The sequence below is a fragment of the Mangifera indica genome, chromosome 2 (assembly GCF_011075055.1).
Source record: "Mangifera indica cultivar Alphonso chromosome 2, CATAS_Mindica_2.1, whole genome shotgun sequence".
In the NCBI taxonomy this organism is placed as follows: domain Eukaryota; kingdom Viridiplantae; phylum Streptophyta; class Magnoliopsida; order Sapindales; family Anacardiaceae; genus Mangifera; species Mangifera indica.
The window spans coordinates 22705740-22730627 of record NC_058138.1 but is presented as its reverse complement, the minus strand read 5'-3'; the positions used below and the strand labels follow the sequence as shown (position 1 = coordinate 22730627).

Here is a 24888-nt window from a genome sequence, read left to right as displayed (position 1 = left end):
GATTATTTGATATTTAAGATTTGACATTGAATTGTATGTATAAATTTTAAAAGTTTGAAAAGATTAGATGAAATTTTTCATGCTAAAATATAAAAATTTATTAAGATAAACGAAAATTTTGAGAATATAAATGTAAGATTTTAATTTTTTTAAAGATTTATTGATATTATACAACTCACCTAAGAATACTAATAAGGTTTTGTTTGAGAAGGATACTCTAAGTATATACAAATACGTTATTCTCTTGTATGGCTTGGATAGCAAATATTATAATTTATTAATAAATATATTAATTACATCGAGAGATTTGAGAAAATATTAAAATAATATCAATTATGTTTTACGTAGCCCAATCTTGGGTTAATCAACATAAATCGCGTCTATTCTTTCTTTTTACTAAGTCTTACATCTTTCACACAAATATCTTTGAACAAAATCGAATATATTATTGTTAATGTTCCAAAAAAGAAATATATTCTCAGAAGGATGTGACACACCAAACACAATACAAGTTTACAAATATAAATATTTGGCATTGATCATATCACTAGAAAGAATCACTAATTGTCACCTGTATTTCTTCTAGCGTCCGTCCTTTAGTCTCCGGAACCATCTTTAATACGAACATACCAGTTGCCAAGTTAACTCCTGAGAAAATGAAAAATGTTCCTGCAGTGGAAAGGAAATTTGTGAGCATTCATATTTAACCAATGTTTCCCTCTTTAAAAAGTAGCTCACATTCGAAAACTGCGCACTTAAAGATCAAGAATAGATGAAAAGGGCATTCTATCATAGACAAACGGACGTTCCAAACGACGAAATATCATAACATGGAACAGTCGTTTCAGGAGCTGTATAGTGTAGAACAATCTATCTAGAGATTTTATTCCTATTTTAGAAGCATTGTAGTTCTAAGAAGCGAGATCATTCCAAGTTTGTTGATTTGCGGGGAGGGGGGGAACAAGCTTGTTCCAGGGAGAACAAGCAAGGCTGTAAAATTGTAGAACAAGCATTCCATCCTTGGAACGCCTGTTTCATCGAACAAGTCTGAAGAATTTGAGTAAACTTGTAATTTGGGTTCCACTACATAAAGGAAACCCCAGGTTACACAATGTAACGAATTTAAACTTATTTTCTTTAATGTTTAATAAATGAACGACAGTTTCGTGGACATAGACACATTAACAAACCACCCAAATTGTGTCTCTGGTGGATTGCATCGCCATAAATTTTCTCTTTAGTTAGTGTGCAACCTAATTCAATATCTTTGAAGCTAAAATTCACGACAGTGTCTGTGGGCTTGTAAGAGAGAGAGAGGATAACCTGAAGGACTCCACTCCATCATGAAGTTGAAAGTGTAAGTCATAACCCAAGAGCATGACCAGCAGACAAAAGTCACCAGGCTCCCAGCTGTGGCCTTGACATTCATAGGAAATATCTGAAATGGAAAATACATCCTTGAATTACTCTGCCTAGATTTCATAAATGATACAGGGCCTGGAATGAAGAATTCATTTACCTCGGACATTATAATCCAGGGAATTCCTGACATGCCTACAGAATTAGCTACACAAGCACCCTGTTATTGTGGAGATTAGTTGACACACAAAATAGAAAAATTATAATATAAAAGAATTAAATTTGAGTCTCTTTGATGGATTACCACGAAGCCAGATAGCGCTAAAATAGGAGTGAGGCTCTTCAGGCAGGCAAGTTCCTGTCCATCAAAATACTATTATGAATCCAACAAATGCTCCAGTATTTCGACTTACTGTCAAAATATAACCCACTTTGAATACATAATCCACTACAAATGCAGAATGGTTATATATATTCAACATCTCTTTTGACGAGTTATGTCCAATGCTCAGAATATTTTATTAGTAAGTCAGACTATTTGACCAGCATATTATAATGCAGACTATAAGAAAAATCAGCATTGATGAGTTAAGTGGAATGATGTTTAAAAAATTTGGACAACCTGGAAACAGAATGCCAATCCGACAAGGAATACGCAGACGCACATTCCACCAACTGAAATCTGCAAATATTTGGTAAACACTGCTTATTGAATTGTTAATGAACAACATGAAATGCCCGAAAAAAAAAAAAAAACAAAAGTCTTCTGCTATTCCAACCAGGAGGAGTGGTCTTCTCCCTGCTTTATCCATTAGTAGGACTCCAACAACTGTTGCTGGAATCTGCAAAAGAAAAAATAAAATAAAATGTGTATATAATAGGGAATACAATTACAGAATCCAGATTTGATTATAATGAAGAGTCTGGCGACTACCGTTACGATAGCTATTACCCTACTTCCAAGGCTAGTGGGAATGCCTACGGAGAAATAAGATATTTGAATTAGCAATCTCTTTTTTATGTTCATGTATAAAATGACCAAATCCTGAAGGATAATTACCTGCTTTTTCTAATATACTACTGGCATAATAACACATACCACTAACTCCTGCTAGTTGCTGCAGGAACATGAGGCCAACTCCAATCTAAAAAGTTATAATTCCATGGAAATATTAAGAAAATCGTGAAACCAAAAGGTGACAGACAGAGTTAGTTATAATTAGATAGGCTCACTATGAGATAATTTGTGTATCTCCTCTGCAACAACTCCAAAAATCTAGTTCTCGAGCCCTGGTGAAAGGTTACCAAATTTTCCTGCAAAACATTGAAAGATACTTGTAATTCCCTCAAGTTGAAATTGGCAATCGTCTATAAGGCGCAATGTATACAGGTCCTGCTCTCCAATCAGTGGACAGGGGCCTTGCTCTCCAGTGAGCAGGCGAGGGTGCAAGAGGCAACTTCCCCAAGCCCGTAAAGGTGTTTAACCCAACACGTGCTCCTTATCATGTAGCAATGGGGTGCTATCCGTTAACTAATGAAAAGTCGTTTTAAGATTTTCCAAAAGAATAAGAATCGTAATAGTCCTAACAAAGTTTGGTTTAAAAATGATAATCTTAATCTGTATAGATATATTGTTCAATGAGTATGTTAGCAATTATGTAGCAAATATACTCATTATGACAACAGAGAAAAATCATGAGTATACTTTTTCTTTACTGTGTGATTGTTTGTTTTATTAATCTGTGCACACTCTCTAATATATTTTCTACGATTAGAAAGATAAAAGGTCAAAATATACTCTTATATCAGCTGCTTCCTGAGAAATGTCAGCAATCTCTCCCCTGAGGCTTTGCAATGCCTTTTCAAACTCCCTTTCTCTACCAACTTTTAACTGCAGAAAATATACATGAATTTATCCTTTGTACTCAGAACTCCATTGTAAAACCGCTCTCCAAACATTATCCTGAATTGAACTCACCAGCCATCTAGGAGACTCAGGGATGAAAAATAAAGTTACAATTTGCAACATGCAAGGAGTAGCCCCTGGAGAATGTGAGAAAAAGTGTCAATTTTGACTGAACTTGTTGCAGATTAAAGTAGCACAATACAGTAAAAAAATGTATTACCAAGTAGAGCCAATGTGCGCCAAGAAATGTCATTTCCAATGAAGAATACAAGTGAAAACCCGAACGTATTCATTAACTATACACTTAAAAAAAAATTAGAAGTTTGCACACAACAAATAGTGGTGGACCCAGAATTAAAATTTAGAAAGTCAAGATTGAATAAAAATAAACTATAAAAGGTTCAATAAAAGAAACAATGAAATTTAAGTGGCCAGTGAAAAGTATAGAGGTTATATTAATATATTACATATACTAAGCTAATTTTTTTCCTTTTTAATCAAGAGAGGATAACTGACTCTTCCTAACCTCCTAGGTCCGCCACTGCCAACAAATAACCTTTTTATTGAATTAAATTTTTTGTTACTTGAGTGAATGCGGTAAATACTCCTCGAAGATTTTTTGGTGTTATTTCGGCAATATATACAGGTACCTGTTTTAAAATGAAGAATGCACTTGTCATTAAGTAACACAAGTAAATGATCAAATATGAAATGAAATGTGACACCCCTAGTTCAATCATATATCAACAAAGCAAAAAAGATATTGCATATGTATGGACATCTCACAACACTTGGAAATATTAATAAAATATTGATTAAATACCAACTTTTAGATTGTCAAAACACGTTTTAGATTGTAAAGCTCAAAAACAAAACTGTGATGATCTAGATATCCAAAACGGTCTGAGGCAGACACAATAGTCAAGTTATTCTACCAAGATGTTCCATGATTAAAGGTTTTATCTGATAACTTGCCACATAAGAAATAAGTCCAATTCCAAACCCTATGGAAAGTCTTCCCAAATCCAGCCACAGAGCATCCTTGCAATGGAACAAGAATTAGATATCAATTTCATAATCATCTTATTGATGCAATACGGTGGAAATATGACTATGAAAAAGGACAGGAGAAACAAACAAAATTAAACCTTTCCGAACACTAGAGCAAACCAGCCAAGGGTACAAAATATTTGAGAGAAGAACATAGCCTGCTCAATGAGATCAGAAAGTTACACATAATGGAGAAAAATGGTTGAAGTTTATGGATCAGAGAAACTTGAACAAGACTTACAAGTCTCCTGCCTAATATATCAGCTATCCTGCCACTTAATATGGCACCTATCATTCCTCCAACAGTCATTACTGAACCAAAAACCGAATACTGCAGAATTCCGGACCAGGGTAAGCATGAAACAAACAAGGAAGTCAATCCAATATGCAGAATACTTTATAATCAAGCTGATACAATGTTAAAACCGGCATCTAGCAATAAATATGCAGAATATTTGTAGGCATGTGAATGAAAATATTCCAGTGCATTTCACTTTAATCTAATGATCTCTTAAACTCCTAGCTAAGGATGCCTGATATATTCTTGAGAACATGGATTTAAAAACCTGATTGGACTAGGGTGAACTGTGGTCCAATTGTTGGAACCATCCCGTTTGTTCTACCGTCAAGTTACCTTGGTAAAACCGATACGCTGATATCAGTTTCAACACCAAATTCATGATAAACAGTGTATTTAAAACGGATAATATATTAACTGTGTTAACGTATTAGATCATTGTGTTACAAATGATAGACGAATCGACATGGAGTTTCCTAAGGAGTGAATGTAGAAATATCTAGTTTGTGAGCTACTATGATAGTCTATGTATCCGAAGCAAATAATATATTGACCGAGCTATTGGATGGGGTTATTACAGTTGAACCAAACCCTTCACCAAATCATGCCTCTGCCTAGTAGATAGAAAGGAGGTGATAAAAGAGGAGAGTTGAAACAGTTAGTACTAACAGCTGCAATTGACAGGCCAAGGTCTTCCATAATGCCAGACTCAGCAGGTGATGAGTAACCCACCTGCAAAACAATCACAAACCGTTAATTTCAGTTAAAAATGGAGCGTATGGTTATGCTGCCGTCGAAAAATGGGTAGTCTCATATTTGCTGGCTGCAGAAGTGATCCACATATCAGGTCTATATAAAGGGCCCAAAATGTTGGGTTGGACTAAACCTCTCATGATCCAAAGGCCCAATCACCCACACAAGTCCAAACATTGCTTTAACAATTTTTGGACCGGGGAGGAATTAGAACGCTCTCTTACAAAGTCTTCCTCTTCTTAAAAGAGAGTCATCTCACGCTAAAATTTATGTTTGAAAGTTTGGATTGAGATCGGTTTATTTATCTATTCGAGTTAATGGTTATTTAGTCAGTTCACGTTGATATACTAAAAGACTTTCAAAATTTAAAGAATTCATTTTACCTAATAAGATTGAAATAATAATATTTGATGTACAAATAATAGGTACAAACGGGAATAAATAAACTGACATATTATTATATAATTGAATGATTTAAAATTAAAAATAAAATAAATAATTAAATTATTTAATCATATTATAACACGTTAAAATATTTTCTTCTATTACACATCATTCATACATATAACATCACTTGAATAGGAAAAAAAAAATGTTAAATATTTCATGATCGAAGACTTTGTAAAGTGAAATGTCACACTTCAGTTAAAACATTAGGGTAAATATCTTGATGATGACACAGTACTGTCATGCATATAGTTTACAGGTTTATGTCGCCCAAAGGACTATTTCTTACTCAAATTTAGATGTATTTTTAAAATTATATTTATAAGATTTGAAAAGCCAAAAATCTCACTCATTTATTTAAAAAATAAGTTAGGAGTAAAATTGTTATTTAATCAAAAAATTTTAAAATCTAAAATTTTATTACGTTTATCCCTCTCAGTTCGAAAATCTCACAATTTCTCTCATATAAAATTTGAAAAATCAACAGTTCTCTCTTAGGATTTGCAGAGTGTCTCCAACAACAATTTACAAACCCTAAAAAAAAAATATTGATTTTTTAAACTTTGAAAGAGAAAAATTATGATATTTTCTAACTGGGGGAGATAAAAATAATAAAACTTTAATTTTTTCAATTTTTTATTAAATGATGGTTTCATCTTTAATCTTAACTGAGATTTTAAACAGATGGATGAGACATTTGGTTTATCAAACCTCACAGGATGTGATTTTGAAAACCCACTTAAATTTTAGTGGAAAATAGACCTTTGGCTGGCATATGCCTAATATTACATGCTCTACTTACAGCAAATCCATAGCAGAAGAAGCCACACACAGCTACCAAGGTGCTAAACACAAGCACTGCCGTGACAGATGAACCATGCGATGGCGGCAACGTGTTGCTGCAATCCATTCCGGTGGCATCTGGCTTTGATTCAAGCAAAGTTGCTTGCAGTCCTCCTTCTTCCAGGTTTTGTCTCTCCATTTCTTACTTGCTTTCTCGTGTTAGTGTTATGCAATATCTAGGCACGCCTTGTTTTGATTGTCACGTCCATTCTCTTGACTTCTTGGTTCTAGCTTTATAATATATTTTTTCAGTGATTTGATTTTAGGCCAAAAGACTTTTTCCCACCCAAGGTATAGTGAAATACCAATTCTCACCTATCAACTTTCAAAACGTAAACATCTACCCATAGTTTGAAAAACTACCACATACCCTCCTAAATTAAGATAAGATTAAGGGTAAAATCGTTATTTAATAATAATATTTAATATTTATATCATTTTATCCTTTTAATTTAAAAAATTTATAATTTCGCCTAAAATTATGTTTTGAAAAGTAAAATTTTACTTTTTATCTAGGGTTTTTAATTTCATCTATGAATTTTTAACCAAAGATGATTGATCTCTCTCTCTTCTAATGCCGTCTTTCTTTTTGATATTCAATATTAAATCAATAATATTTAAATTCGATGAAATTCAGATAAAAAATTAAAATTTTTTATTTAAATCTTTATTATTCAAACAAAATCGGATAACACGACGGTTCAAAAGACACCTATCGCCTCATCGGATTATCAAGTCCATTCTCTTGATTTCTTGGTTCTAGCTTTATAATATTTTTTTCAGTGATTTGATTTTATACATCAGTCGGGAGATGTACTTGTCCAATCAAAGAAGCTCTCCTATATTCTGCTTAGGATCTTGATAATGATTTTATATTATTTTTCTAATGCTTTTTGACTTTCGTGATACGCAAAATCTTGGGGAAGTGGGAAATTAGGTTGCATAAGAAAGTTGAGCCCACACCACTTCTGAATTTGAGACCTCACGAACCTCAAACCAACATTGACACACTCCTGTTTAGGGTTAAATTCAAATTGAATTAATTTAAATTTAAACTTAAGTTAGTTTGATAGATTTTTTTAAAAAATTTTTATACAAAATAATATCATTTTAATCCATATATATTAAAAATGATATCATTTTGATAATAAAAAATAAGTCAAACTGAATCAAATCGAGTTGAATCGAAAACTAGTCGAACTCAAGCCGAGTCAGTTCGAGCTCAAGCTCAAGCTGGTTTGATAGATTTTTTTTAATTTTTTATATAAAACAATATTGTTTTGATCCATATATATTAAAAACGATATCGTTTTGATAATGAAAAATGAGTTAAATCAAACCGAACTGAGCCGAATCGAAAACTAATTAAACTTAAGCTGAGTCGAATCGAGCTTAAGCCAAACTTGAGCCACTCATAAATAAATCAAGCTGAGCCTAAACTGACTGTGAGTTAAATTTAATTTAATTTGAATCTAACCGTATTCCTGTTGAAACGTAGAAAAAATAAAGATAAAACACAATTTTATATATATATAATTTTTGTATATATAAGGCTCTGGGTTAAGTCACAGCATTTATGGTCTTTTATATATATATATATATATATATATATATATATATAAATAAAATTTTTGTATTTATAAAGATGCAATTGAATCAAGCTGTCCATGTCTAAGCTTAAGCTTGAACTGTCAACTTAAACTCAGTTTAAGAAATCATAATAAAACCTTTTAGATTATATATTTATCGATTGTTTGATATTCAAAATTTGATATTAGATTGTATGTGTGAATTTTAAAAGTTGAAAGGATAGGATGAAATTTTTCGTACTAAAATATAAAAAATTTATTAAGATAAACAAAGATTTTGGGTGTGTAAGTGTAAAATTTTAATCTTTTAGAATTTATTAATATTATATAATTCACCTAAGAATACTGATAAGGTTTTGTTTATAAATGATAATCAAAATATATACAAATAGATTATTCTCTTATATAATTGCAATAACAAACATTACAATTTATTAGTAAATACATTCATTTTAACGAGAGATGTGAAGAGATATTAAACTAATATCAATTTTGTTATACGTAGCCCAATCTTGGGTAATCAATAAAAATCGCATATATTCTCTTATTTTATTAAGTTGTTATTTACTTTATCAATCTTGTATATAGTTGTTAGTTCGTGTTACAACTCTTATACAAATATCTTTAAACAAAATCAAATATAATTATCACTAATGTTAAAAAATAGAAATATATTCTCATTATGATGTGATACACAAAACACAATACAAGTTTACAAATATAAATATTTGGCATTATTGATCAAGAATTAAATATAATGTTATGACTTGCAGTTGGAGCATCACGTGCACAACATCTCAAGTAGCTAAACTTATTGAAAACGTGCACTGGCTTATTAAATAATTTCCCTCCTAGTCGATTCCTTTCGGCATATTATTTATTTATTTTAAGGCCAAAGTACTATTTCCCACCCAAGTTTAGGTGCTATAGCAAAGTCACACTTATAGGATTTGAAAATTCTGAAATCCCACCTATGACGTAATTTCTATTAAAATTTTCTATTAGAGATAGGGGTAAAATTATTATTTTACTAAAATATTATAAAATTATAAAATTTATTATATTTGTTCTCTTAATTTTTAAAAACTAACAACTCCACTCCTACCTAAAGTTTTCTAACTTTGAAAAGTCATATTTTTCCCCCAAATTTTTTCTTCACCTCTCCTACCACCATCTCCGACACCGACGACCTCCTCTTTCCACCCTAAATAGTTGGTCGACGTATGTAAACAAATTTAAAACGGATCTCTTTGTCAGAAACAAAGAGATCCGATAAGATGTGAAATCTCTTCACTAACGAAAAGATATGGAATCTCTTTGCTGATAAAGAGATCGAGATCTCTTTGATGATGTCATCATCTTCTAAATCATTGGAGAAAGTGGCCGAAGGGGAAGAAGAAAATTCTAAGGTTTTAGAGGGGGAAAATGTGATTTTTTAAAGTTAAAAAACTTTAAGAGAGATAAAATGTTAGTTTTCAAACTTAGGAGAGAAAAATATAATAAATTTTATATTTTTTTAATATTATTAATGAAATGACTATTTTATTTATGTTTCTAACAAAAAAATTTAACCTTAATTGATTAATGAATGAGAGTTTAAATTTTTCAAACCTTATGGGTGTGACTTTAAAAATCGCGCCTAAACTTGGATGGGAAAGAGTCCATTGGCCATATTTTAAGGACATTTAAAATTACATGGCTTTATAAAACAGGTAACAGATATTACATTGTAGATATCATATATCTAGTTAAATAGTTTAAAATGTTAAAATAGTCAATAGTCACCAGTTCAAACTACTATACCAAAATTAAGTCCTAGATAATGTTAAGCTTTAGAATAATTTTTTTTTTCTTTCTGACACATTTGTTTTTCAATGGAGTTTCATAATATTCAATGTATGAATGGAGTAGCAGTTATTACAATTCATTAAAAAATTATTAAAAAATAATTTTATTGTGACAAGAGAGGTAAAAATATATTAAAATAATATTAATTTTATCGTGTATAACTCAATTTTAGATGAACCAAAATAAATTGTAAATATTTTTTTTCTTTTTTTATCAAGTAATTATTTGTTTTATCAGTCTCGTATGTAATTTTCCTTATTCGTTTTACAACTCTTACACAAAGATCTTTAAACAAAATCAAGTATAATTATCATGAATGTTTCAAAAATAGAAATATATTCTCAGTATGATGTGATACACCAAACAAAACACAAAGTTTACAAATATAAATACTTGGCATTAGTCTTATCAGTGGAAAGAATCACTAATTGTCACATGTATTTCTTCTAGCGTCCGTCCTTTAGTCTCCGGAACCATCTTTGCTATGAATATACCATTTGCCAAGCTAACACCTGAGAAAATAAAAAATGTTCCTGCAGTATGGAAAATTGTGAGCATTCATATTTAACCAATGTTTATCTCTTAAAAATGCAGCACATATTTGGAAACAATTCACTTAAGAGTTCCAAAATTGATATAATGGGCATTCTAACATAGGCAAACAGGTGTTTTAGACGGTGAAATATCATAATAGGGTTGTTCCAAGCATGGAACTGACTGTTTCAGATATTGTATTGTGCAAAACGATTTTTTCAGAGATTTTGTTCTTATTTGTTCCAAAAGCGTTGTAGTCATTCTAAGGAGGAATAGAACTGTTTCAGGAAGGAATTAGGTCATCCCAAGTTTTTGATTTGCAGGACAGGGAACAAGCTCATTCCAAGCATAATGAGCAAGGGTAGAATTGTGGAACCAGCATTTCATCCTTCGAACAGCCGTTTCATCGAGCAAAGCTGAAGAATTTCAGTTATGGTGAAATTGTATATTGATTCCACCGCATAAATTAAAACCCAAACAGAATGTAACGAATTTAGGCTTTCTTTGATGTTTAATAAAAGAACGACAACTCTATGGACGTAGGCATATTACCGACCCACCTAAATTTGTGTTTATGATTGATTTCATTGCCATAGATTTTCTCTTTAGTTAGTGCGCAACCCAATTCAATTTCTTTGAAGCTAAAATTCACAACAATAAAAAGTCCTCTGCTATTCCAACCAGGAGGAGCGGTCTTCTCCCTGCTTTATCCACTAATAGGACTCCAACAACTGTTGCTGGAATCTTGGGAAAAAAAAAAAAAAGTCTACATAAGAAGAAATACAATTTATAAAATCCAGATTTGATTATAATGAGGAGTCTGGCAACTACCGCTACGATAGCTACTATCATACTTCCAAGGCTAGCAGAAACGCCTACGGAGAAATAAGATATTTGAATTAGCAATATCTTTAATGTTCAAGTATAAATGATATGACCAAATCTGGAAGGATAGTTACCTGCTTTTTTGAATATACTACTGGCATAATATGTCATACCACTGACTCCTGATAGTTGCTGCAGGAGCATGAGGCCAACTCCAATCTAAAAAGTTTTAATTCCATGGAATATTAGGAAAATCACGAAACCAAAAGGTGAAAGATTGTGAAAGATCTAGAAAAAAACTTGATAGGCTCACTATGAGATTATTTGTGTATCTCCTTTGGAACAGCTCCAAAAATCTAGTTATGTTGCCTTGGTGAAAGGTTTCCAAATTTTCCTACAAAACAATGAAGAATACTTGTAATTCCCTTAGGTCGAAGTTGAATATTTCATTAGTGTTAAATTGGTGACTACTTTGTCTATAAGGTGTTACGCATATGGGATCTAACTATCTAGTTAATAGACAAGGATGTAAAGGACAATGCCCCCAAGCTTGTAAGCGGTGTTTAACCAACTATCCGCCCATTATCATGGCGCAAATAGGGTGCTACTTAGGTTTGAATTTAACTCATGAAAAATTGTTTTAACATGTTCCTAAAGAACAAAGATCTAATAAGATTTGGTTTAAGGATGATAATTCTAATATATATAAACATATTATTTTATTATCAATTATGTAGCAAATGCATTTATTGTAACAACGAAAAGGTGATAAAAAATTGAATAATATTGACTCTATTGAATTAAGCCTTTTTTTTTAGTGATACAGATAAATCGCACATATTCTTTTTTCATACTAGGTGACTATTTGCTTTATTAATCTTGTGTACAATCTCTAATCCTTTTTCTACAATTATAAAGCGGAAATATACTCGAATATCAGCTGCTTCCTGAGAAATGTCAGCTATCTCTCCCCTGAGGCTTTGCAACGCCATCTCAAACTCCTTTTCTCTACCAACTTTTACCTGCAGAAAATGTACATTAATTTATCCTTTGTACTTAGAACTCCATTGTCAAACAGCTTTCCAAAACATTATCCTGAATTGAACTCACCAGCCATCTTGGAGACTCGGGGATGAAAAATAAAGTTATAATTTGCAACAGGCATGGAATAGCCCCTGGACAATGTGAGAAAAAGTGTCAATTTTGACTGAACTTGTTACAGATTATAGTAGCACAATAAAGCAGAAAAATTTATTACCGAGTAGAGCCAATGTTCTCCAAGAAATGTCATTTCCAATGAAGAAAACAATTGAAAACCCGAATGTACTCATCAACTGAACACTTAAAAGAAATTAGAGGGCTGCACCCATGAACAGTGGCAGACCCAGAATTAAAATTTTAAAGGGGTCAAAGTTGAATAAAATTTAAGGAGTCAACGTAAAAGTTTAAAGGTTACATTGATATTTTACATTTGTTAAACTAAAATTTTTTTAAAGTCAATCAGAGTCAACTTGGGTCTACCACTGCCAACAAACAACATATTTATTGAATTAAATTTTTTGTTACTTGAATGAATGCAGTAAATACTCCTCGAAGATCTTTTGGTGTTATTTCTGCAACATATACAGGTACCTATTTCGGCAATATATACAGGTACCTGTTTTAAAATGAAGAATGCACTTGTCATTAAGTAACACAACTAAATAATCAAATATGAAATGAAATGTGACACAACTACTTCAATCATGTATCAACAAAGCAAAAGAGATATTGCATATGTATGGACATCTCACAACACTTGGAAATATTAATAAAAGATTGATTAAATACTAACTTTTAAACTGCCAAAACACGTTTTAGGTTGTAAAGCTCAAAAACAAAACTGTGATGATCTAGATATCCAAAACGTGTTTATTGAATTAAATTTTTTGTTACTTGAATGAATGCAGTAAATACTCCTCGAAGATCTTTTGGTGTTATTTCTGCAACATATACAGGTACCTATTTCAAAATGAAGAATGCACTTATCATCAAGTAACACAACTAAATAAAAATAAAATATAATATCATATCGACAAAATATAAGAGATGCGTTTTGAGTTGTAAAATCATAAATAAAATTATGATGGTTTAGATATCCAAAGCAGACACAAAGGACCAGGCTATTCTAACAGGATGTTTCATGATGAAAGCTTTTATTTGGTAACTTGCCACATAAAAGATAAGTCCAATTCCAACCCCTGTAGAAAGTCTTCCCAAATCCAGCCACAGAACATCCTTGCAATGGAACAAGAATTAGATATCAATTTCATAATCATCTTACTGATGCAATACTGTAGAAGTATGATTATGAAAAAGGACAGGAGGAGAAGAAAAAATTATACCTTCCCGAACACTAGAGCAAACCAGCCAAGGGTACAAAATATTTGAGAGAATAACATGGCCTACTCTATGAGATGAACAAGTCACACATAATGGAAAAAAATGGTTGAGGATTATTGATCAGAGAAACTTGAATAAGACTTACAAGTCTCCTGCCTAATATATCAGCTATCCTGCCACTTAATATGGCACCTATCATTCCTCCAACAGTCATTACTGAACCAAAAACCGAATACTGCGCAATTCAGGACCAGGGTAAGCATGAAACAAACAAGGAAATCAATCCAATAGGCAGAGCACTTTATAATCAATCTGATACAATGTTAAATTTGGCATCTAGCATTAAATATGCAGAATATTTGTAGGCATGTTAATGAAAATATTCCAGTGCATTTAACTTTCAGCTAATGATCTCTTAAACTCCTAGCCAAGGATGTCCGATATATTCTTGAGGTATAGATTTAAATAGGGATCAGACCAGGGTGAACCATGGTCGAATCGTTGGAACCATCCCGGTTGTTCCACTGTCAAGTTACCTTGGGAAAACCAATATGTTGATGTCAGTGGAAAAAGCAAATTCATGATAAATTGGATGTCTAGAGCGGATAATATATCATCAGTTAGTGATCTTATTAGATTAATGTGTTACAAATGGTAGACAAACTGAGTTCCGTGAGGGGTAAATGTAACATCCATAGGCTGATCCCTAGCTTGTGAGCTACTGTGATGCACTATGTATCTGAGGCAGAAAATACATTGACAATCGGATCGAGTTATTGGATCAGGTTATTACAGTTGAACCAAACCCTTCACGAAATCAATGCCTCTTACTAGTAGATGGAAACAAGGTGATAAAAGAGGAGAGTTAAAACAGTTAGTACTAACAGCTGCAATTGACAGGCCAAGGTCTTCCATGATGCCAGACTCAACAGGAGATGAGTAGCCCACCTGCAAAACAATCACTAACAATTAATTTCAGTCAAGGTCAATCGATCGTATGGTTATGCTGCTGTCGAAAAATGGGTAGACTCATATTTGCTAACTGTAGCAGTGATCCGCACATAAGGTCTATTGATAAAGGGCCCAAAATGTTGGGTTGGAGTAAACCTCTTATGATCCAGTGGCCCAATCAGCCACTCTGGTCCAAACATTACTTTAACAGTTTTTGGACCTTAGAGGAATTAGAATGGGCTTTTACTAAGTCTTCTCTTTTTATAAACAGGGGTGGCTTGAAAGAAGCCCATTTCGAATTGAAACTTAAGCGCAAAAAAATATATGGAGACCGACTCATTTGTTTATTCGAGATAATGTTTATCCCATTAGAGATATTGTTTATTATTTTAATAATATTATTTATTTCATTAACAACCTTTCGATTACATGCATATCAATTCAAATGAATTCAAATTCAAACTAAACATTATAGATTTGATCAAAACTCTAGTCAACCCTAAGATTCGTTGGATTCAAATTGAATCCACCTCTACTTATAAGTCACCTAAGGACGGCTAAATTCATTGGATTTTTTAGATAGTGATGGCTTAAATCCATGGTTTTTGAGATAAACTAAAGTGAAGTAATATGAGAGACTTTCAGAATCTCATGAATTTATTTTACTTGATAAGATAAAAATAACAATACTTACGGGGTACAAAAAAGCTAATATATTATTATGTGATTAAATATTTTTGATTAAAAATAAATAAACAATTAAATCATCTTATTACAAAATGATATATCATTTGATTTGTATTTATTAATATATACCATTCGTACATGTGGTATTTCTCAAATTATAAAAAAAAAGTATTCAAATATTGGGGTTATATTTCATGATCAACTCAAAAGACTTCATAGAAATGAAATGTCTCACATCAATTAAAACATCAGAGTAAATATCTTAATTATGGCTCAGCAGCCATGCATGCAAGAGCAAAATCGCTTAGTTTATAGGCTTATGCTCCATACTACTTGCTCTACTTACAGCAAATCCATAGCAGAAGAAGCCACACACAGCTACCAAGGTGCTAAACACAAGCACTGCCGTGACAGATGAACCGTGCCGCCGCGTTAACTTGTTGTCGCAATCAATTCCGGTAGCATCTGGCTTTGATTCAAGCAAAGTTGCTTGCAGTCCTCCTCCTTTCAGGTTTTGTCCCTCCATTTCTTACTTGCTCTCTCCTGTTAGTGTTAGGTAATATCTAGGCACGTCTTATTTTGATTATCAAGCCCATTCTCTTGACTTCTAGGTTCTGGCTTTATAATATTTTTTCAGTGATTTGATTTTATATATATCAGTCAGGATTTGTACTTGTCCAATCAAAGAAGCTCTCATATATTTTGCTTAGGATCTTGGTAATGATTTTATATTATTTTTTAATGCTTTCTGACTTCCTTGATCCCCGAACCTTCAGAGATGGGAGATTAAGTCGCATCGCATGCATAAGAAAGTTGAGCCCCAACCGCTTCTGATTTTCAGACTCCACCAACCTCGGCCTAACATTTCCGCGCTATTGTTAAAAAGTAGAAAAATTTAGGGTGCGTTTGGTTAAGGGTTTTTAAGATTATCTTGATAATCTATCTTTTATTTTCTTGTTTGATTTATCAGTAATAAAAGATTATAGTAATCTTTTATTATCAATACTGATGTGACAAATAATATAGATGGTAATTTGATTACCACCTTCACCTTACGTATTTAAAGATTACTAGAGTAATCTTGCGTTTATTATAGAAAAATTATTATTTATTAATTTTTTGAAATAAAAATAAATTTATTTTTAATTAATATGATAAATAATATAAAAAATATTTAAAAATAATTATATTTAAGAGTATTTAAGTAAAATAATTTACTAGTAATCTTTTATTATCTTTAACCAAACACAATAATTATTTATACCTATCAAATTTTATCAAACATAGTAATCATTTATACCCAGTAATCTTCTAAATAATCTATTTTTAAGGTAATCTTTCTATTTTAGTAATCAAATATTACCCAAATCAAATACCCCTTAAGATAAAACACAAAATCAGGATGATGCTTCTGATTTTGAGACCTCACCAACTTCTAACTAGCACATACACTACTATTGAAACGTAGAAAAATTTAAGATTAAACGCAAAACCAGGATGATATAATAATAATTTAATTAATACATGCATATATATATATTATAATTTTTTTATATATAAAATTATAATCGAGTCAAATCGAATATATTTAAACTAAACTTAAGATATAAACAATTAACTCAAACTTATTTTAAAAAATTATAATGAAACCTCTTAAATTATATATTTATCTATTGCTTGATATTTAAGATTTGACATTGAATTGCATGTATAAATTTTAAAAGTTGAGAAGACTAGATAAAATTTTTTATACTAAAATATAAAAATTTATTAAGATAAACGAAAATTTTAAGGATGTAAATGTAAGATTTTAATCTTTTAAAGATTTATTAATATTATACAACTCATCTAAGAATACTAATAAGGTTTTGTTTGAGAATGATACTCTAAGTGTATACAAATACATTATTTTCTTGTATGACTTGGATAACAAACATTATAGTTTATTAGTAAATATATTAATTGCAACGAGAGATTTGAGAAAATATTAAAATAATATCAATTATGTTTTACATAGCCCAATCTTAGGTTAATCAACATAAATCGCGTGTATTCTTTCTTATTACTAAGTCTGACAACTCTCACACAAATATCTTTGAATAAAATCAAATATAATTATCATTAATGTTCCAAAAAAGAAATATATTCTCATTAAGGATGTGACACACCAAACACAATACAAGTTTACAAATATAAATATTTGGCATTGATCATATCATTAGAAAGATTTACTAATTGTCACCTGTATTTTTTCTAGCGTCCGTCCTATAGTCTCCGGAACCATCTTTAATATGAATACACCAGTTGCCAAGTTAACTCCTGAGAAAATGAAAAATGTTCCTGCAGTGGTAAGGAAATTTGTGAGCAATCATATTTAACCAATGTTTCTCTCTTTAAAAAGTAGCTCACATTCGAAAACTGTGCACTTAAAGATCAAGAATAGATGAAAAGGGCATTCTATCATAGACAAACGGACGTTCCAAACGACGAAATATCATAAACCTGTGAGTATGACTTTAAAAATCGAGCCTAAACTTGGATGGGAAATAGTCCATTGGCCATATTTTAAGGACATTTAAAATGACATGGTTTTATAAAACAGGTACCAGATATTACATTATAGATATCATACATCTAGTTAAATAGTTTAAAATGTTAAAATAGTCAATAGTCACCAGTTCAAACTACTATGCCAAAATGTAAGACCTATCTTAATTTTCGAAGTCCTGAATAATGTTAAGCTTTAGAATATTTTTTCTTTCTTCCTGACACATTTGTTTTTCAATGGAGTTTCATAATATTAAAAAAAACATTATTTTTTTTATGAATGGAGTAGCAATTATTACAATTCATTAAAAAATTATTAAAAAATACTTTTATTGTGACAAAAGAGGTAAAAATATATTAAAATAATATCAATTTTATTGTGTATAACTCAACTTTAGATGAACCAAAATAAATCGAAAATATCTTTTTTCTTTTTTATCAAGCAATTATTTGTTTTATCGGTCTCATATATAAAATTTTTTATTCGTTTTACAGTTCTTACACAAAGATCTTCAAACAAAATCAAGTATAATTATCATGATTGTTTCAAAAATAGAAATATATTCTCAGTATGATGTGATACACCAAACAAAACACAAAGTTCACAAATATAAATACTTGGCATTAGTCTTATCACTGTAAAGAATCACTAATTGTCACATGTATTTCTTCTAGCGTCCGTCCTTTAGTCTCCGGAACCATCTTTGCTATGAATACACCAGTTGCCAAGTTGACTCCTGAGAAAATGAAAAATGTTCCTGCAGTGGTAAGGAAATTTGTGAGCATTCATATTTAACCAATGTTTCTCTCTTAAAAAAGTGGCTCACATTCGAAAACAGTGCACTTAAAGTTCAAGAATCGAAGAAAAGGGCGTTCTATCATAGGCAAACGGATGTTCCGAACGACGAAATATCATAACATGGAATGGCCGTTTCAAGAGCCGTATAATGCAGAACGATCTATCCAGAGATTTTATTCCTGTTTCAGAAGCGTTGTAGTCCCAAGGAGCAAGATCGTTCCAAGTTTGTTGATTTGCAGGGAGGGGAAGAAGCTTGCTGTAAAATCGTAGAACAAGCATTCTATCTTTTGGAACGCCTGTTTCATCGAACAAGTCTGAAGAATTTCTGTTTGAGTAAACTTGTAATTTGGATTCCACCACATAAAGGAAACCCGAGGTTACACTATGTAACAAATTTAATCTTACTTTCTTTAATGTTTAATAAATGAACGACAGTTTCGTGGACATAGACACATTAACAAACCACCCAAATTTTGTGAATCTGATGGATTGCGTCGCCATAAATTTTCTCTGTAGTTAGTGTGCAACCCAATTCAATTTCTTTGAAGCTAAAATTCACAACAATATCTGTGGGCTTGTGAGAAAGAGAGAGAGGATAACCTGAAGGACTCCACTCCATCATGAAGTTGAAAGTGTAAGTCATAACCCAAGAGCATGACCAGTAGACAAAAGTCACCAGGCTCCCAGCTGTGGCCTTGACATTCATAGGAAATATCTGAAATGGAAAATACATCCTTGAATTCCTCTGCATAGATTTCATAAATGATACAGGGCCTGGAATGAAGAATTCATTTACCTCGGACATTATAATCCAGGGAATTCCTGACATGCCTACAGAGTTAGCTACAGAAGCACCCTGTAAATTGTGGGAATTAGTTGATTCACAAACTAGAAAATATTATAATATAAGAGAAAAATCTGCAGGAAAATTGAATTTAAGTCTCTTTGATGTATTACCACAAAGCCAGTTAGCGCTAAAATAGGAGTGAGTCTCTCCAGGGAGGCAATTTCCTGTCCATCTAAACATTATTATGAATGACATGTGCTCCAAAATATTCTGACTCACTGTCAAAATATAATCCGTTTTGTATACATAATCATTCACTTAGGATGATTATACATATCCAACATCTCCTATGACAGATTGTGTGTTGACAGTATATCAGACTATTAAACTGGGATGTTGCAATGGAAACTAGCGGAAAAATCAGCAGCGACGAGTGTAGTGGAATGATGTTTGAGAAAATTAGTAAACCTGGAAACGGAAAGCCAATCCGATAAGGAAGAAACAGATGCACATTCCAGCAACTGAAATCTGCAAACATTTGGTAAACACTGTTTATTGAATTGTTAATGAACAACATGAAATATTTGAAAAAATAAAAAGTCTTCTGCTATTCCAACCAGGAGGAGCGGTCTTCTCCCTGCTTTGTCCATTAATAGGACTCCAACAACTGTTGCTGGAATCTGGGAAAAAAAAAAGTGTACATAAGAAGAAATACAATTTATAAAATCCAGATTTGATTATAATGAAGAGTCTGGCAACTACCGCTACGATAGCTACTATCATACTTCCAAGGCTAGCAGAAACGCCTACGGAGAAATAAGATATTTGAATTAGCAATCTCTTTAATGTTCAAGTATAAATTATATGACCAAATCTGGAAGGATAGTTACCTGCTTTTTTGAATATACTACTGGCATAATATGTCATACCACTGACTCCTGATAGTTGCTGCAGGAGCATGAGGCCAACTCCAATCTAAAAAGTTTTAATTCCATGGAATATTAGGAAAATCACGAAACCAAAAGGTGAAAGATTGTGAAAGATCTAGAAAAAAACTTGATAGGCTCACTATGAGATTATTTGTGTATCTCCTTTGGAACAGCTCCAAAAATCTAGTTCTGTTGCCTTGGTGAAAGGTTTCCAAATTTTCCTACAAAACAATGAAGAATACTTGTAATTCCCTTAAGTCGAAGTTGAATATTTCATTAGTGTTAAATTGGTGACTACTTTGTCTATAAGGTGTTACATATATGGGGTCTAACTATCCAGTTAAGGGACAAGGATGTAAAAGGCAATGCCCCCAAGCTTGTAAGCGGTGTTTAACCAACTACCTGCCCATTATCAAGGCGCATATAGGGTGCTACCTTGGTTTGAATTTAACTCATGAAAAATTGTTTTAAGATGTTTCTAAAGAATAAAAATCTAATAAGGTTTGGTTTAAGAATGATAATTCTAGTATATATAAACATATTATTTTATTATCAACTATGCAGTAGATGCATTTATTGTAACAACGAAAAAGTGATAAAATATTAAATAATATTGACTCTATTGAACTAAGTCTTATTTTAAGTGATAAGAATAAATCGCACATATTCTTTTTTTTTAATATTATGTGACTATTTGTTTTATTAATCTTGTGTACAATCTCTAACCATTTTTCTACAATTATAAAGCGGAAATATACTCGAATATCAGCTGCTTCCTGAGAAATGTCAGCTATCTCTCCCCTGAGGCTTTGCAAGGCCATCTCAAACTCCTTTTCTCTGCCAACTTTTACCTGCAGAAAATGTACATGAATTTATCCTTTGTACTTAGAACTCCATTGTCAAACAGCTTTCCAAAACATTATCCTAATTTACCAGCCATCTTGGAGACTCGGGGATGAAAAATAAAGTTATAATTTGCAACAGGCATGGAATAGCCCCTGCACAATGTGAGAAAAAGTGTCAATTTTGACTGAACTTGTTACAGATTAAAGTAGCACAATAAAGCAGAAAAATTTATTACCGAGTAGAGCCAATGTTCTCCAAGAAATGTCATTTCCAATGAAGAATACAATTGAAAACCCGAATGTACTCATCAACTGAACACTTAAAAGAAATTAGAGGGCTGCACCCACTGAACAGTGGCAGACCCAGAATTGAAATTTTAAAGGGGTCAAAGTTGAATAAAATTAAATTATAAGAGATCAATAATAGAATTAATAAAATTTAAAGAGTCAATGTAAAAGTTTAGAGGTTACATTGATATTTTACATTTATTAAACTAAAATTTTTTTAAAGCCAATAAGAGTCAACTGATGCATCTTAACTCTTTGAGTCTACCACTGCCAACAAATAACATATTTATTGAATTAAATTTTTTGTTACTTGAATGAATGCAGTAAATACTCCTCGGAGATCTTTTGGTGTTATTTCTGCAACATATACAGGTACCTATTTCAAAATGAAGAATGCACTTATCATCAAGTAACATAACTAAATAAAAATGAAATATAATATCATATCAACAAAGCATAAGAAATGCGTTTTAAGTTGTAAAATCAAAAATAAAATTATGATGGTTTAGATATCCAAAGCGGACACAAAGGACCAGGCTATTCTAACAGGATGTTACATGATCAAAGCTTTTATTTGGTAACTTGCCACATAAGAGATAAGTCCAATTCCAACCCCTGTAGAAAGTCTTCCCAAATCCAGCCACAGAACATCCTTGCAATGGAACAAGAATTAGATATCAATTTCATAATCATCTTACTGATACAATACTGCAGAAGTATGATTATGAAAAAGGACAGGAGGAGAAAAAAAAATTATACCTTCCCGAACACTAGAGCAAACCAGCCAAGGGTACAAAATATTTGAGAGAATAGCATAGCCTACTCTATGAGATGAACAAGTCACACATGATGGAAAAAAATGGTTGAGGATTATTGATCAGAGAAACTTGAATAAGACTTACAAGTCTCCTGCCTAATATATCAGCTATCCTGCCACTTAATATGGCACCTATCATTCCTCCAACAGTCATTACTGAACCAAAAACCGAATACTGCGCAATTCAAGACCAGGGTAAGCATGAAACAAACAAGGAAATCAATCCAATATGCAGAGCACTTTATAATCAATCTGATACAATGTTAAATTTGGCATCTAGCATTAAATATGCAGAATATTTGTAGGCATGTTAATGAAAATATTCCAGTGCATTTAACTTTAAGCTAATGATCTCTTAAACTCCTAGCCAAGGATGTCTGATATATCCTTGAGGTATAGATTTAAATAGGGATCAGACCAGGGTGAACCATGGTCGAATCGTTGGAACCATCCCGGTTGTTCCACTGTCAAGTTACCTTGGTAAAACCAATATGTTGATGTCAGTGGAAAAAGCAAATTGAGGATAAATTGGATGTCTAGAGCGGATAATATATTATCAGTTAGTGATCTTATTAGATTAATGTGTTACAAATGGTAGACAAACTGAGTTTCGTAAGGGGTGAATGTAACATCCATAGGCTGATCCCTAGCTTGTGAGCTACTGTGATGCACTATGTCTCTGAAGCAGAAAATACATTGACAATCGAATCGAGTTATTGGATCAGGTTATTACAGTTGAACCAAACCCTTCACGAAATCAATGCCTCTTACTAGTAGATGGAAACAAGGTGATAAAAGAGCAGAGTTAGAACAGTTAGTACTAACAGCTGCAATAGATAGGCCAAGGTCTTCCATGATGCCAGACTCAGCAGGAGATGAGTAGCCCACCTGCAAAACAATCACTAACAATTAATTTCAGTCAAGGTCAATCGATCGTATGGTTATGCTGCTGTCGAAAAATGGGTAGACTCATATTTGCTAGCTGTAGAAGTGATCCGCACATAAGGTCTATTGATAGAGGGCCCAAAATATTGGGTTGGACTAAACCTCTCATGATCCAGTGGCCCAACCACCCACTCTGGTCCAAACATTACTTTAACAGTTTTTGGACCTGAGAGGAATTAGAATGGGCTTTTCCTAAGTCTCCTCTTCTTATAAACAGGGGTGGCTGAAAAGAAGCCCATTTCGAATTGAAACTTGAGCTCAAAAGAATATATTGAGACCGACTCATTTGTTTATTCGAGATAATGTTTATCTCACTAACAACCCTTCAATAACATGTGCATCAATTCAAATAAGTTCGAATTCAAACTAAATATTATAGATTTTATCAAAACTCCAATCAACCCTAAGATTGACTTAACTCAAATTGAATCCATGTTTACTTATAAGTCACCTAAGGATGGTTAAATTCATTGGATTTTTTAGATAGTGATGGCTTAAATCCATGGTTTTTGAGATAAACTGAAGTGAAGTAATATGAGAGACTTTCAAAATTTCATGAATTTATTTTATTTGATAAGATAAAAATAACAATATTTACAGGGTACAAAGAAATTAACATATTATTTTGTGATTCAATGATTTTGATTAAAGATAAATAAACAATTAAATCATCTTATTACATAATGATATGCTATTTGATTTGTATTTATTAATACACACCACTCGTACATGTGGTATTACTCAAATTAAAAAAAAAATAAAGTGTTCAAATATTGGGGTTGTATTTCATGATCAACTCAAAAGACTTCACAGAAATGAAATGTCTCACATCAATTAAAATATCGGGGTAAATATCTGAATTATGGCTCAGTAGCCATGCATGCAAGAACAAAATCGCTTAGCTTTTAGGCTTATGCCCGATACTACTTGCTCTACTTACAGCAAATCCATAGCAGAAGAAGCCACTCACAGCTACCAAGGTGCTAAACACAAGCACTGCCGTGACAGATGAACCGTGCCGCCGCGTTAACATGTTGTTGCAATCAATTCCGGTAGCATCTGGCTTTGATTCAAGCAAAGTTGCTTGCGGTCCTCCTCCTTCCAGGTTTTGTCTCTCCATTTCTTACTTGCTTTCTCCTGTTAGTGTTATGCAATATCTAGGCACGTCTTATTTTGATTATCAAGCCCATTCTCTTGACTTCTTGGTTCTGGCTTTATAATATTTTTTCAGTGATTTGATTTTATATATCAGTCAGGATTTGTACTTGTCCAATCAAAGAAGCTCTCATATATTTTGCCTAGGATCTTGGTAATGATTTTATATTATTTTTCTAATGCCTTATGACTTTCTTGATCCCCGAAACTTCCAGAGATGGAAATTAAGCCGCATGCATAAGAAAGTTGAGCCCTAACCGCTTCTGATTTTGAGACTCCACCAACCTCGACATAACATTTACAC

The 24888-nt window shown here is 32.2% G+C and overlaps 3 protein-coding genes across 3 annotated transcripts; all 3 read right to left on the bottom strand.

The window, feature by feature from the left end:
* Positions 1 to 457: 457 nt before the first annotated feature.
* LOC123208914 (sugar transporter ESL1-like) lies at positions 458 to 6848 on the bottom strand. The gene is made up of 18 exons (XM_044626555.1): positions 6616 to 6848; positions 5283 to 5345; positions 4557 to 4646; positions 4414 to 4473; positions 4241 to 4306; positions 3850 to 3915; positions 3486 to 3561; positions 3338 to 3402; positions 3158 to 3250; positions 2593 to 2673; positions 2420 to 2504; positions 2294 to 2337; positions 2139 to 2201; positions 1982 to 2041; positions 1664 to 1717; positions 1520 to 1579; positions 1324 to 1438; positions 458 to 669 (listed from the first exon to the last, which is right to left on the bottom strand). The coding sequence occupies exons 1-18, from the start codon at positions 6793 to 6795 to the stop codon at positions 548 to 550; spliced, it is 1443 nt and encodes a 480-aa protein (XP_044482490.1). The 5' UTR covers positions 6796 to 6848; the 3' UTR covers positions 458 to 547.
* A 5435-nt stretch (positions 6849 to 12283) lies between these two features.
* LOC123208714 (sugar transporter ESL1-like) lies at positions 12284 to 15998 on the bottom strand. The gene is made up of 7 exons (XM_044626231.1): positions 15819 to 15998; positions 14720 to 14782; positions 13980 to 14069; positions 13388 to 13453; positions 12711 to 12786; positions 12563 to 12627; positions 12284 to 12474 (listed from the first exon to the last, which is right to left on the bottom strand). Exons 1-7 carry the CDS (start codon positions 15996 to 15998, stop codon positions 12301 to 12303), a joined length of 714 nt encoding a protein of 237 aa, XP_044482166.1. The 3' UTR covers positions 12284 to 12300.
* A 2562-nt stretch (positions 15999 to 18560) lies between these two features.
* Positions 18561 to 24629, bottom strand: LOC123208913 (sugar transporter ESL1-like). The gene is made up of 18 exons (XM_044626554.1): positions 24370 to 24629; positions 23310 to 23372; positions 22570 to 22659; positions 22427 to 22486; positions 22254 to 22319; positions 21978 to 22043; positions 21616 to 21691; positions 21468 to 21532; positions 21293 to 21385; positions 20675 to 20755; positions 20496 to 20580; positions 20368 to 20411; positions 20223 to 20285; positions 20074 to 20133; positions 19776 to 19829; positions 19615 to 19674; positions 19419 to 19533; positions 18561 to 18777 (listed from the first exon to the last, which is right to left on the bottom strand). Exons 1-18 carry the CDS (start codon positions 24547 to 24549, stop codon positions 18653 to 18655), a joined length of 1446 nt encoding a protein of 481 aa, XP_044482489.1. The 5' UTR covers positions 24550 to 24629; the 3' UTR covers positions 18561 to 18652.
* Between the last annotated feature and the right edge of the window lie 259 nt (positions 24630 to 24888).